At 48.6% G+C, this 12,285-nt stretch overlaps 1 protein-coding gene across 2 annotated transcripts in view; it reads left to right on the forward strand.

Annotated features, from left to right (window-relative positions):
- Positions 1 to 12,285, forward strand: part of LOC109883664 (tetratricopeptide repeat protein 21B) — a 61,679-nt gene that overhangs the window by 27,901 nt on the left and 21,493 nt on the right. For both annotated transcript variants that reach the window (XM_031836455.1, XM_031836456.1), the window contains exons 14-17: positions 5,450 to 5,647; positions 5,981 to 6,133; positions 6,212 to 6,370; positions 7,182 to 7,292. In XM_031836455.1, coding sequence (XP_031692315.1) covers positions 5,450 to 5,647; positions 5,981 to 6,133; positions 6,212 to 6,370; positions 7,182 to 7,292 — 621 coding nt within the window. The remainder of the gene's footprint in view (positions 1 to 5,449; positions 5,648 to 5,980; positions 6,134 to 6,211; positions 6,371 to 7,181; positions 7,293 to 12,285) is intronic.

The raw sequence follows: 12,285 nt of genomic DNA on the forward strand, positions 1-12,285 counted from the left end.
TGTAGAGACCAGAGTCAGTCACAACTTCCAGGTAAACTAGTGTAGAGACCAGAGTCAGTCACAACTTCCAGGTAAACTAGTGTTGAGACCAGAGTCAGCCACAACTTCCAGGTAAACTAGTGTAGAGACCAGAGTCAGTCACAACTTCCAGGTAAACTAGTGTAGAGACCAGAACAGAGTCAGTCACAACTTCCAGGTAAACTAGTGTAGAGACCAGACCAGAGTCAGCCACAACTTCCAGGTAAACTAGTGTAGTCAGTCACAACTTCCAGGTAAACTAGTGTAGAGACAGAGTCAGCCACAACTTCCAGGTAAACTAGTGTAGAGACCAGACCAGAGTCAGTCACAACTTACAGGTAAACTAGTATAGAGACCAGACCAGAGTCAGCCACAACTTCCAGGTGAACTAGTGTAGAGACCAGACCAGAGTCAGCCACAACTTCCAGGTAAACTAGTATAGAGACCAGACCAGAGTCAGCCACAACTTCCAGGTGAACTAGTGTAGAGACCAGACCAGAGTCAGCCACAACTTCCAGGTGAACTAGTGTAGAGACCAGACCAGAGTCAGTCACAACTTCCAGGTGAACATGTGTAGAGACCAGAGTCAGTCACAACTTCCAGGTAAACTAGTGTAGAGACCAGACCAGAGTCAGTCACAACTTCCAGGTGAACTAGTGTAGAGACCAGACCAGAGTCAGCCACAACTTCCAGGTAAACTAGTGTAGTCAGTCACAACTTCCAGGTAAACTAGTGTAGAGACCAGAGTCAGCCACAACTTCCAGGTGAACTAGTGTAGAGACCAGACCAGAGTCAGCCACAACTTCCAGGTAAACTAGTATAGAGACCAGACCAGAGTCAGCCACAACTTCCAGGTGAACTAGTGTAGAGACCAGACCAGAGTCAGCCACAACTTCCAGGTAAACTAGTATAGAGACCAGACCAGAGTCAGCCACAACTTCCAGGTGAACTAGTGTAGAGACCAGACCAGAGTCAGCCACAACTTCCAGGTAAACTAGTGTAGAGACCAGACCAGAGTCAGTCACAACTTCCAGGTGAACTAGTGTAGAGACCAGACCAGAGTCAGCCACAACTTCCAGGTGAACTAGTGTAGAGACCAGACCAGAGTCAGCCACAACTTCCAGGTGAACTAGTGTAGAGACCAGACCAGAGTCAGTCACAACTTCCAGGTGAACATGTGTAGAGACCAGAGTCAGTCACAACTTCCAGGTAAACTAGTGTAGAGACCAGACCAGAGTCAGTCACAACTTCCAGGTGAACTAGTGTAGAGACCAGACCAGAGTCAGCCACAACTTCCAGGTAAACTAGTGTAGTCAGTCACAACTTCCAGGTAAACTAGTGTAGAGACCAGAGTCAGCCACAACTTCCAGGTGAACTAGTGTAGAGACCAGACCAGAGTCAGCCACAACTTCCAGGTGAACTAGTGTAGAGACCAGAACAGAGTCAGCCACAACTTCCAGGTAAACTAGTGTAGAGACCAGACCAGACTCAGTCACAACTTCCAGGTAAACTAGTGTAGAGACCAGAGTCAGTCACAACTTCCAGGTAAACTAGTGTAGAGACCAGAGTCAGTCACAACTTCCAGGTAAACTAGTGTAGAGACCAGAGTCAGCCACAACTTCCAGGTAAACTAGTGTAGAGACCAGAGTCAGTCACAACTTCCAGGTAAACTAGTGTAGAGACCAGACCAGAGTCAGTCACAACTTCCAGGTAAACTAGTGTAGAGACCAGACCAGAGTCAGTCACAACTTCCAGGTAAACTAGTATAGAGACCAGACCAGAGTCAGCCACAACTTCCAGGTGAACTAGTATAGAGACCAGACCAGAGTCAGCCACAACTTCCAGGTGAACTAGTGTAGAGACCAGACCAGAGTCAGTCACAACTTCCAGGTGAACTAGTGTAGAGACCAGACCAGAGTCAGCCACAACTTCCAGGTAAACTAGTGTAGTCAGCCACAACTTCCAGGTAAACTAGTGTAGAGACCAGACCAGAGTCAGTCACAACTTCCAGGTAAACTAGTGTAGTCAGTCACAACTTCCAGGTAAACTAGTGTAGAGACAGAGTCAGCCACAACTTCCAGGTAAACTAGTGTAGAGACAGAGTCAGCCACAACTTCCAGGTAAACTAGTGTAGAGACCAGACCAGAGTCAATCACAACTTCCAGGTAAACTAGTGTAGAGACCAGACCAGAGTAAGTCACAACTTCCAGGTAAACTAGTGTAGAGACCAGACCAGAGTAAGTCACAACTTCCAGGTAAACTAGTGTAGAGACCAGACCAGAGTCAGCCACAACTTCCAGGTAAACTAGTGTAGAGACCAGACCAGAGTCAGTCACAACTTCCAGGTGAACTAGTATAGAGACCAGACCAGAGTCAGCCACAACTTCCAGGTGAACTAGTGTAGAGACCAGACCAGAGTCAGCCACAACTTCCAGGTAAACTAGTGTAGAGACCAGACTAGACTCAGTCACAACTTCCAGGTAAACTAGTGTAGAGACCAGAGTCAGTCACAACTTCCAGGTAAACTAGTGTAGAGACCAGAGTCAGTCACAACTTCCAGGTAAACTAGTGTAGAGACCAGAGTCAGTCACAACTTCCAGGTAAACTAGTGTTGAGACCAGAGTCAGCCACAACTTCCAGGTAAACTAGTGTAGAGACCAGAGTCAGTCACAACTTCCAGGTAAACTAGTGTAGAGACCAGAACAGAGTCAGTCACAACTTCCAGGTAAACTAGTGTAGAGACCAGACCAGAGTCAGCCACAACTTCCAGGTAAACTAGTGTAGTCAGTCACAACCTCCAGGTAAACTAGTGTAGAGACAGAGTCAGCCACAACTTCCAGGTAAACTAGTGTAGAGACCAGACCAGAGTCAGCCACAACTTCCAGGTAAACTAGTATAGAGACCAGACCAGAGTCAGCCACAACTTCCAGGTGAACTAGTGTAGAGACCAGACCAGAGTCAGCCACAACTTCCAGGTAAACTAGTATAGAGACCAGACCAGAGTCAGCCACAACTTCCAGGTAAACTAGTATAGAGACCAGACCAGAGTCAGCCACAACTTCCAGGTAAACTAGTGTAGTCAGTCACAACTTCCAGGTAAACTAGTGTAGAGACCAGACCAGAGTCAGCCACAACTTCCAGGTAAACTAGTATAGAGACCAGACCAGAGTCAGCCACAACTTCCAGGTGAACTAGTGTAGAGACCAGACCAGAGTCAGCCACAACTTCCAGGTAAACTAGTATAGAGACCAGACCAGAGTCAGCCACAACTTCCAGGTGAACTAGTATAGAGACCAGACCAGAGTCAGCCACAACTTCCAGGTGAACTAGTGTAGAGACCAGACCAGAGTCAGTCACAACTTCCAGGTGAACTAGTGTAGAGACCAGACCAGAGTCAGCCACAACTTCCAGGTAAACTAGTGTAGTCAGCCACAACTTCCAGGTAAACTAGTGTAGAGACCAGACCAGAGTCAGTCACAACTTCCAGGTGAACTAGTGTAGAGACCAGACCAGAGTCAGCCACAACTTCCAGGTAAACTAGTGTAGTCAGCCACAACTTCCAGGTAAACTAGTGTAGAGACAGAGTCAGCCACAACTTCCAGGTAAACTAGTGTAGAGACCAGACCAGAGTCAGCCACAACTTCCAGGTAAACTAGTGTAGTCAGTCACAACTTCCAGGTAAACTAGTGTAGTCAGTCACAACTTCCAGGTAAACTAGTATAGAGACCAGACCAGACTCAGTCACAACTTCCAGGTAAATAGATGGGTACTTTCACTGTAGGGGGATTGATTGTGTTACATAAAGGTGTACATTAAGAATTAAGTGTATCCAGCATCACCCCTCCCCTTCTCTCTTTCTCCCTCTCTCCTTCTCTCCATCCCTCCACCTCTCCCTCTTTCCATCCCTCCCCCTCTCTCCCTCTCTCCATCCCTCCACCTCTCCCTCTTTCCATCCCTCCCTCTCTCCCTCTTTCCATCCCTCCACCTCTCCCTCTTTCCATCCCTCCACCTCTCCCTCTTTCCATCCCTCCCTCTCTCCCTCTTTCCATCCCTCCCTCTCTCCCTCTTTCCATCCCTCCCTCTCTCCCCCTTTCCATCCCTCCCCCTCTCTCTTTCTCCCTCTCTCCCTCTCCTCATCCCTCCCTCTCTCCCTCTTTCCATCCCTCGCTCTCTCCCTCTTTCCATCCCTCTCCCTCTTTCCATCCCTCTCTCTCTTTCCATCCCTCCCTCTCTCCCTCTTTCCATCCCTCCCTCTCTCCCTCTTTCCATCCCTCCCTCTCTCCCTCTTTCCATCCCTTCCTCTCTCTCTCTTTCCATCCCTCCCTCTCTCTCTTTCTTCCTCTCTCCCTTTTTCCTTCCCTCCACCTCTCCCTCTTTCCATCCCTCTCCCTCTCCTCATCCCTCCCTCTCCCCCTCTTTCCATCCCTCGCTCTCTCCCTCTTTCCATCCCTCTCCCTCTTTCCATCCCTCCCTCTCTCCCTCTTTCCATCCCTCTCCCATCCCTTCCTCTCTCCCTCTTTCCATCCCTCCTTCTTTCCATCCCTCTCCCTCTTTCCATCCCTCTCCCTCTTTCCATCCCCTCCTCTCTCCCTCTTTCCATCCCTCTCCCTCTTTCCATCCCTCCCGCTCTCTCTCTTTCTCCCTCTCTCCCTCTTTCCATCCCTCTCCCATCCCTTCCTCTCTCCCTCTTTCAATCCCTCTCTCTTTCCATCCCTCCCTCTCTCCCTCTTTCCATCCCTCCCTCTCTCTCTCCTTCTCTCCCTCTTTCCATCCCTCTCCCTCTTTCCATCCATCCCTCCTTTTCTCTCTTTCTCCCTCTCTCCCTCTCTCCATCCCTCCCTCTCTCTCTTTCTCCCTCTCTCTTTCCATCCCTCCACCTCTCTCTTTCCATCCCTCCCCATCTCTCTCTTTCCATCCCGCCCTCTCTCCCTCTTTCCATCCCTCCACCTCTCCCTCTGTCCATCCCTCCACCTCTCCCTCTGTCCATCCCTCCACCTCTCCCTCTGTCCATCCCTCCACCTCTCCCTCTGTCCATCCCTCCACCTCTCCCTCTGTCCATCCCTCCACCTCTCCCTCTGTCCATCCCTCCACCTCTCCCTCTGTCCATCCCTCCACCTCTCCCTCTGTCCATCCCTCCACCTCTCCCTCTGTCCATCCCTCCACCTCTCCCCCTTTCCATCCCTCCCTCTCTCCCTCTTTCCATCCCTCCCTCTCTCCCTCTTTCCATCCCTCCACCTCTCTCTCTTTCCATCCCTCCACCTCTCTCTCTTTCCATCCCTCCACCTCTCTCTCTTTCCATCCCTCCCTCCCCCTCTCTCTTTCTCCCTCTATCCCTCTTTCCATCCCTCCACCTCTCTCTCTTTCCATCCCTCCCTCCCCCTCTCTCTTTCTCCCTCTCTCCCTCCCTCCACCTCTCTCTACCCTTCCCTAGGTGCTAGATTTCCCCCAGTACCACCAACTCAAAGCCCGTGCATTGCGGGGTGTTGGAGAGCTGGAGGAGGCTATCAAGTCCCTGAAGGTGGCGATGGGGATCCAAGCAGTGAGTGGGAGAGAGGCCCACGTCAGCAACAGTGAACGTGTGTCTGTGTTCCTGGAGCTGGCTGAGGCACTGAGACTACACGGAGAACCGGTACACTACATTTATACATCGATTGATTGACTGACTGGTTGATTGATTACTACTTTGCTTATGGTAGTCCATCATGTCCCATGATTACTTCCTTCCCCTTCTACCTATATTGATGGCTTTTACTTTGGCTATAGAGTCCAATGCTCTAGTCACATGTTCAGTTTTGGTTAGTTTGTGGAAGTGCATTTTCTGACCTCATGCAATCCTGTAACACTTTCATGGCTGTGACCCACACTTCTCATCTTCTGCACTTCTTACTAGCAGAGCTGGTGCCAGGTAGACAGTGCAGTGTGTGTCTATAAACCCCTTCCATCCCTCCTCCTCTCCTGCCAGGATGAGTCGACCATGGTGCTGCAGGACGCTATCGTGGCGTTCGCTGGTACCCCAGAGGAGATCTGTGTGACAATAGCTAACGTGGATATGGCCTTGGCTAAAGATGACCTGGACACAGCCCTCAGCGTCCTCAGAGGCATCACACCGGACCAGGTTGTGAAGACACTGTTCCGTTCTTTCTAACTGAATGGGCAATAGAGAACATCTTCCTTTTCTTCTTGTTCTCTTCAGACGCACTACGCAGCGGCCAAGGAGAAGATGGCCCTCATATACCTGCAGAAACGCAAAGACAAGAAGCTGTACATAGCCTGCTATAGGGAGATCAGGGACGAACTACCCGGGCCTCAGTCCTCTATCCTTCTGGGGGACGCCTACATCAATGTACAAGAGGTAAAACAAGAGCTGCTCATCTGTAACTCAGTAGGTAGATCATGGAACTTGGTCTTCTCTAACTCAGTAGGTAGATCATGGACCTTGGTCCTCTGTAACTCAGTAGGTAGATCATGGATCTTGGTCCTCTGTAACTCAGTAGGTAGATCATGGATCTTGGTCCTCTGTAACTCAGTAGGTAGATCATGGATCTTGGTCCTCTGTAACTCAGTTGGTAGATCATGGATCTTGGTCCTCTGTAACTCAGTAGGTAGATCATGGATCTTGGTCCTCTGTAACTCAGTAGGTAGATCATGGATCTTGGTCCTCTGTAACTCAGTAGGTAGATCTTGGTCCTCTGTAACTCAGTAGGTAGATCATAGATCTTGGTCCTCTGTAACTCAGTAGGTAGATCATGGATCTTGGTCCTCTGTAACTCAGTAGGTAGATCATGGATCTTGGTCCTCTGTAACTCAGTAGGTAGATCATGGATCTTGGTCCTCTGTAACTCAGTAGGTAGATCATGGATCTTGGTCCTCTGTAACTCAGTAGGTAGATCATGGATCTTGGTCCTCTGTAACTCAGTAGGTAGATCATGGATCTGGAAATGGCAGGATAGTGGGTTTGATTTCTGGGCCCACCCATAGGTCCAAATCAATAATAATATGCACCATTACTGTAATTGGATTAAAGAGGGTGTTAAATGTTTTAACTGTCTCACCAGTAGTACCTTGTGTACTGCGTATTATTGACTGTCCACATCACGTTAGTAGGGCTTTGCAAATGCATTGGCACGGACAGGTATATCAAATATCACATTTCTATTCTGCAGCCAGAGAGAGCTATTGAGGTGTATCAAGAGGCAATGAGCTGGACGGTTCGGGATGCAACCCTGTGGAGAAAGATGGGCCGAGCCTATGTGAAGAGCCATCAGTACAACCAGGTATTGTAGACGGGAAAGGCTGCGGCAAAGATTCAAGCACAAATACTGCTCAGTGCTCACACAGAACATTCTTTCTTTCCTTTTTACACTATTTCTCAAGAGTGAAAGCTCTATTTGTTTGCCATTTTACTAAGGAATGTTATCATACTGTTTCCCTCCCTCCTCACTCTATTTCTTACCTGATTGGTCCTGCAGGCTGTCAGTCACTGAGTGTTTATATGTAACCTGATTGGCTTCCACCACACGTCTCATCAGCAAAGAGTTCCTTGGGGCTGTGTCGTCTCCATCTTGGGGCTGTGTCGTCTCCATCTTGGGGCTGTGTCGTCCATCTTGGGGCTGTGTCGTCCATCTTGGGGCTGTGTCGTCCATCTTGGGGCTGTGTCGTCCATCTTGGGGCTGTGTCGTCCATCTTGGGGCTGTGTCGTCCATCTTGGGGCTGTGTCATCCCCATCTTGGGGCTGTGTCATCCCCATCTTGGGGCTGTGTCGTCCCCATCTTGGGGCTGTGTCGTCCATCTTGGGGCTGTGTCGTCCCCATCTTGGGGCTGTGTCGTCCATCTTGGGGCTGTGTCGTCCCCATCTTGGGGCTGTGTCGTCCCCATCTTGGGGCTGTGTCGTCCCCATCTTGGGGCTGTGTCGTCCCCATCTTGGGGCTGTGTCGTCCCCATCTTGGGGCTGTGTCGTCCCCATCTTGGGGCTGTGTCGTCCCCATCTTGGGGCTGTGTCGTCCCCATCTTGGGGCTGTGTCGTCCATCTTGGGGCTGTGTCGTCCATCTTGGGGCTGTGTCGCCCCCATCTTGGGGCTGTGTTGTCCATCTTGGGGCTGTGTCATCCATCTTGGGGCTGTGTTGTCCATCTTGGGGCTGTGTCATCATGATGACAACAAGGCCTCCAGGACTGAAGTTTCTCTTAGCTTGGTCCACTTTTTCCTCTCCTGCATAAGTGGAAGATACTCCCTGATCCCCCATAGTGGCTCCAGACGGAGGGTTGAGTGACCATTTCACTCCTTCCTAATGCATTTTGAATCTTGTTGTGATCCAGCTCTTTCAGAGCTTCTCCTAGCTCTCTGTGTGTTCCAACAAAGTTGGTGTTATTGTCTGTTCTGATACTTGTTACTGGGCCTCTTCGACATATGAACCTGTGCAGGACTTTGATGCAGGAATCAGTATCCAGATAACTAGCTACTTCTAGGTGGACAACTCAACTCACAAGGCAACTAAAGATCACACCATACCGCTTCACATGAACGCGGCCTCGCTTCACCTTTATGGGGCTGAAGTAATCTATGCCCACATGTGTGAAAGGCGGCAAATCAGGTGACACCCGATCTTGTGGAAGGTCGGCCATCTTCTGTTCTCCAGCTCTAGCTTGCATCCGCCTGCAGAAGACACCACTCTTAAGGATCTTCCTTGCTAAGGAGTTGGCACAGGGTATCCAATATCGCTGGCGTAGTCTAGAAAGCATGTGACCTCTCCCAGAGTGGCCAACCTGCTCATGGATGTGGAGTAAGATCAGTCTGGAGATGTAGGAGTCTTTGGGAAGGATCATGGGATTCTTTAGTTCATAGCAGCTTTGCTTAACTTTCCTCCCACTCTCAGAATGCCATTTTCAACAATTGGGTAACGTTTACAGATTGAGCTGCTTCCCTCGGCACATTGTCTTCCTTTCACAACAAGTGCAATTTCTGGTTTAAAGTAGAACGTGTTTAAAGTGTCTTTGCTTAAATCGGATGATGACCGTTTCTGCTTCATCTAGGTCATCCACAGACAGACTTTCTTTTCCAAAAATCAGTTTGAACTTGTTCATTTGTTCCTTCAGTGAGTTTGTTAGACTCTGATCTGATCCTGGATCAGTTTTTGTGAACTCCTTTGCTGGCTTAACTGTAGAAGAAGTCTCTTCAGTTTCAGCATCCAGGCATCTGATTTCTTCAAGCTGTTCCATGTTGAATAGTACTCAATCAGTTTGCTGGTCGGACTCTTTTCTTCCACACTGTTTACGATTACGTCTTTTCTCACCTCTGGATCATCCGGAGGGATGGAGTCAAGCTCCTCGGGACTTTGGGCCATTGTGTTCCTGTTTTCTCCAGGAATTCTGGTCCTTTGCGCCACCTCTTTGAGTTCAGGAAAGTTTCAACATATAATCCTCTTCAGGCATCGTCGGCTGGGTTGTGTTTGGAGTTCGAATACCTCCACTGTTTTGCTTTCGGTAGGTCACGGATCATTGCAACCGTATTAGCCACAAAGGTATGGAATCTCTTGGTATCATTGCGGATGTATGTTTGCACAGACTGGCTGTCCAGGAAGTGGACTCCTCCAGTTCAATCTGGAGCTCCACCCTTAACATCCTGTCCACTCAAATTAAATCAATTTGAATTTGTCACGTGCTGAATACAACAGGTGTAGACCTTAGTGAAATGCTTACTTAGCCCTTAACTAACAATGCAGTTTTAAGAAAATACCAAAAAAAAAAAGTAAAAGGTAAGAATAACAAATAATTAAAGAGCCGCAGTAAATAACAATAGCGAGGCTATATATTTTATTTATTTATTTTATTTTACCTTTATTTAACCAGGTAGGCAAGTTGAGAACAAGTTCTCATTTACAATTGCGACCTGGCCAAGATAAAGCAAAGCAGTTCGACAGATAAAACGACACAGAGTTACACATGGAGTAAAAACAAACATACAGTCAATAATGCAGTATAAACAAGTCTATATACAATGTGAGCAAATGAGGTGAGAAGGGAGGTAAAGGCAAAAAAGGCCAAGATGGCAAAGTAAATACAATATAGCAAGTAAAATACTGGAATGGTAGTTTTGCAATGGAAGAATGTGCAAAGTAGAAATAAAAAAATAATGGGGTGCAAAGGAGCAAAATAAATAAATAAATTAAAATTAAATACAGTTGGGAAAGAGGTAGTTGTTTGGGCTAAATTATAGGTGGGCTATGTACAGGTGCAGTAATCTGTGAGCTGCTCTGACAGTTGGTGCTTAAAGCTAGTGAGGGAGATAAGTGTTTCCAGTTTCAGAGATTTTTGTAGTTCGTTCCAGTCATTGGCAGCAGAGAACTGGAAGGAGAGGCGGCCAAAGAAAGAATTGGTTTTGGGGGTGACTAGAGAGATATACCTGCTGGAGCGTGTGCTACAGGTGGGAGATGCTATGGTGACCAGCGAGCTGAGATAAGGGGGGACTTTACCTAGCAGTGTCTTGTAGATGACATGGAGCCAGTGGGTTTGGCGACGAGTATGAAGCGAGGGCCAGCCAACGAGAGCGTACAGGTCGCAATGGTGGGTAGTATATGGGGCTTTGGTGATAAAACGGATTGCACTGTGATAGACTGCATCCAATTTGTTGAGTAGGGTATTGGAGGCTATTTTGTAAATGACATCGCCAAAGTCGAGGATTGGTAGGATGGTCAGTTTTACAAGGGTATGTTTGGCAGCATGAGTGAAGGATGCTTTGTTGCGAAATAGGAAGCCAATTCTAGATTTAACTTTGGATTGGAGATGTTTGATATGGGTCTGGAAGGAGAGTTTACAATCTAACCAGACACCTAAGTATTTGTAGTTGTCCACGTATTCTAAGTCAGAGCCGTCCAGAGTAGTGATGTTGGACAGGCGGGTAGGTGCAGGCAGCGATCGGTTGAAGAGCATGCATTTAGTTTTACTTGCATTCAAGAGCAATTGGAGGCCACGGAAGGAGAGTTGTATGGCATTGAAGCTTGCCTGGAGGGTTGTTAACACAGTGTCCAGAGAAGGGCCGGAAGTATACAGAATGGTGTCGTCTGCGTAGAGGTGGATCAGGGACTCACCAGCAGCAAGAGCGACCTCATTGATGTATACAGAGAAGAGAGTCGGTCCAAGAATTGAACCCTGTGGCACCCCCATAGAGACTGCCAGAGGTCCGGACAGCAGACCCTCCGATTTGACACACTGAACTCTATCAGAGAAGTAGTTGGTGAACCAGGCGAGGCAATCATTTGAGAAACCAAGGCTGTCGAGTCTGCCGATGAGGATATGGTGATTGACAGAGTCGAAAGCCTTGGCCAGATCAATGAATACGGCTGCACAGTAATGTTTCTTATCGATGGCGGTTAAGATATCGTTTAGGACCTTGAGCGTGGCTGAGGTGCACCCATGACCAGCTCTGAAACCAGATTGCATAGCAGAGGGTACCGGTATACGGGGGTACCGGTACAATGTCAATGTGCGGGGGCACCAGTGTCGAGGTAATGGAGGTAATATGTACATGTAGGTAGAGTTATTAAAGTGACTGCATAGATAATAGAGTAGCAGCAGCGTTCCAGAGGGAGGTGGGGAGGGGGGGGGCAATGCAAATAGTCTGGGTCGCCATTTGATTAGCTGTTCAGGAGTCTTATTGCTTGGGGGTAGAAGCTCTTTAGAAGCCTTTTGCACCTAGACTTGGCTCTCCGGTACCGCTTGCCGTGCATTAGCAGAGGGAACAGTCTATGACTAGGGTGGTTGGAGTCTTTGACAATTTTTAGGGCCTTCCTCTGACACCGCCTGGTATAGAGGTCCTGGATGGCAGGAAGCTTGGCCCCAGTGATGCACTGGGTTGTACACACTACCCTCTGTAGTGCCTTGTGGTGCAACCAGTCAGGATGCTCTCGATGGTGCAGCAGTATAACTTTTTGAGGGTCTGAGGACCCATGACAAATCTTTTCAGTCTCCTGAGGGGGAAACGGTGTTGTCGTGCCCTCTTCACGATTGTCTTGGTGTATTTGGACCATGATAGTTTATTGGTGATGTGGACACCAAGGACCTCTCGACCTGCTCCACTACAGCCGTGTCAATGTGGATGGGGGCGTGTTCGGCCCTCCTTTTCCTGTAGTCCTCAATCATCTCCTTTGTCTTGCTCACGTTGAAGGGAGAGGTTGTTGTTCTGGCACCACACTGCCAGGTCTCTGACCTCCTCCCTATAGGCTGTCTCGTCATTGTCGGTGATCAGGCCAGCCGCTGATGGTGTTGGAGTCGTG

This window comes from Oncorhynchus kisutch, linkage group LG11, assembly GCF_002021735.2.
Source record: "Oncorhynchus kisutch isolate 150728-3 linkage group LG11, Okis_V2, whole genome shotgun sequence".
In the NCBI taxonomy this organism is placed as follows: domain Eukaryota; kingdom Metazoa; phylum Chordata; class Actinopteri; order Salmoniformes; family Salmonidae; genus Oncorhynchus; species Oncorhynchus kisutch.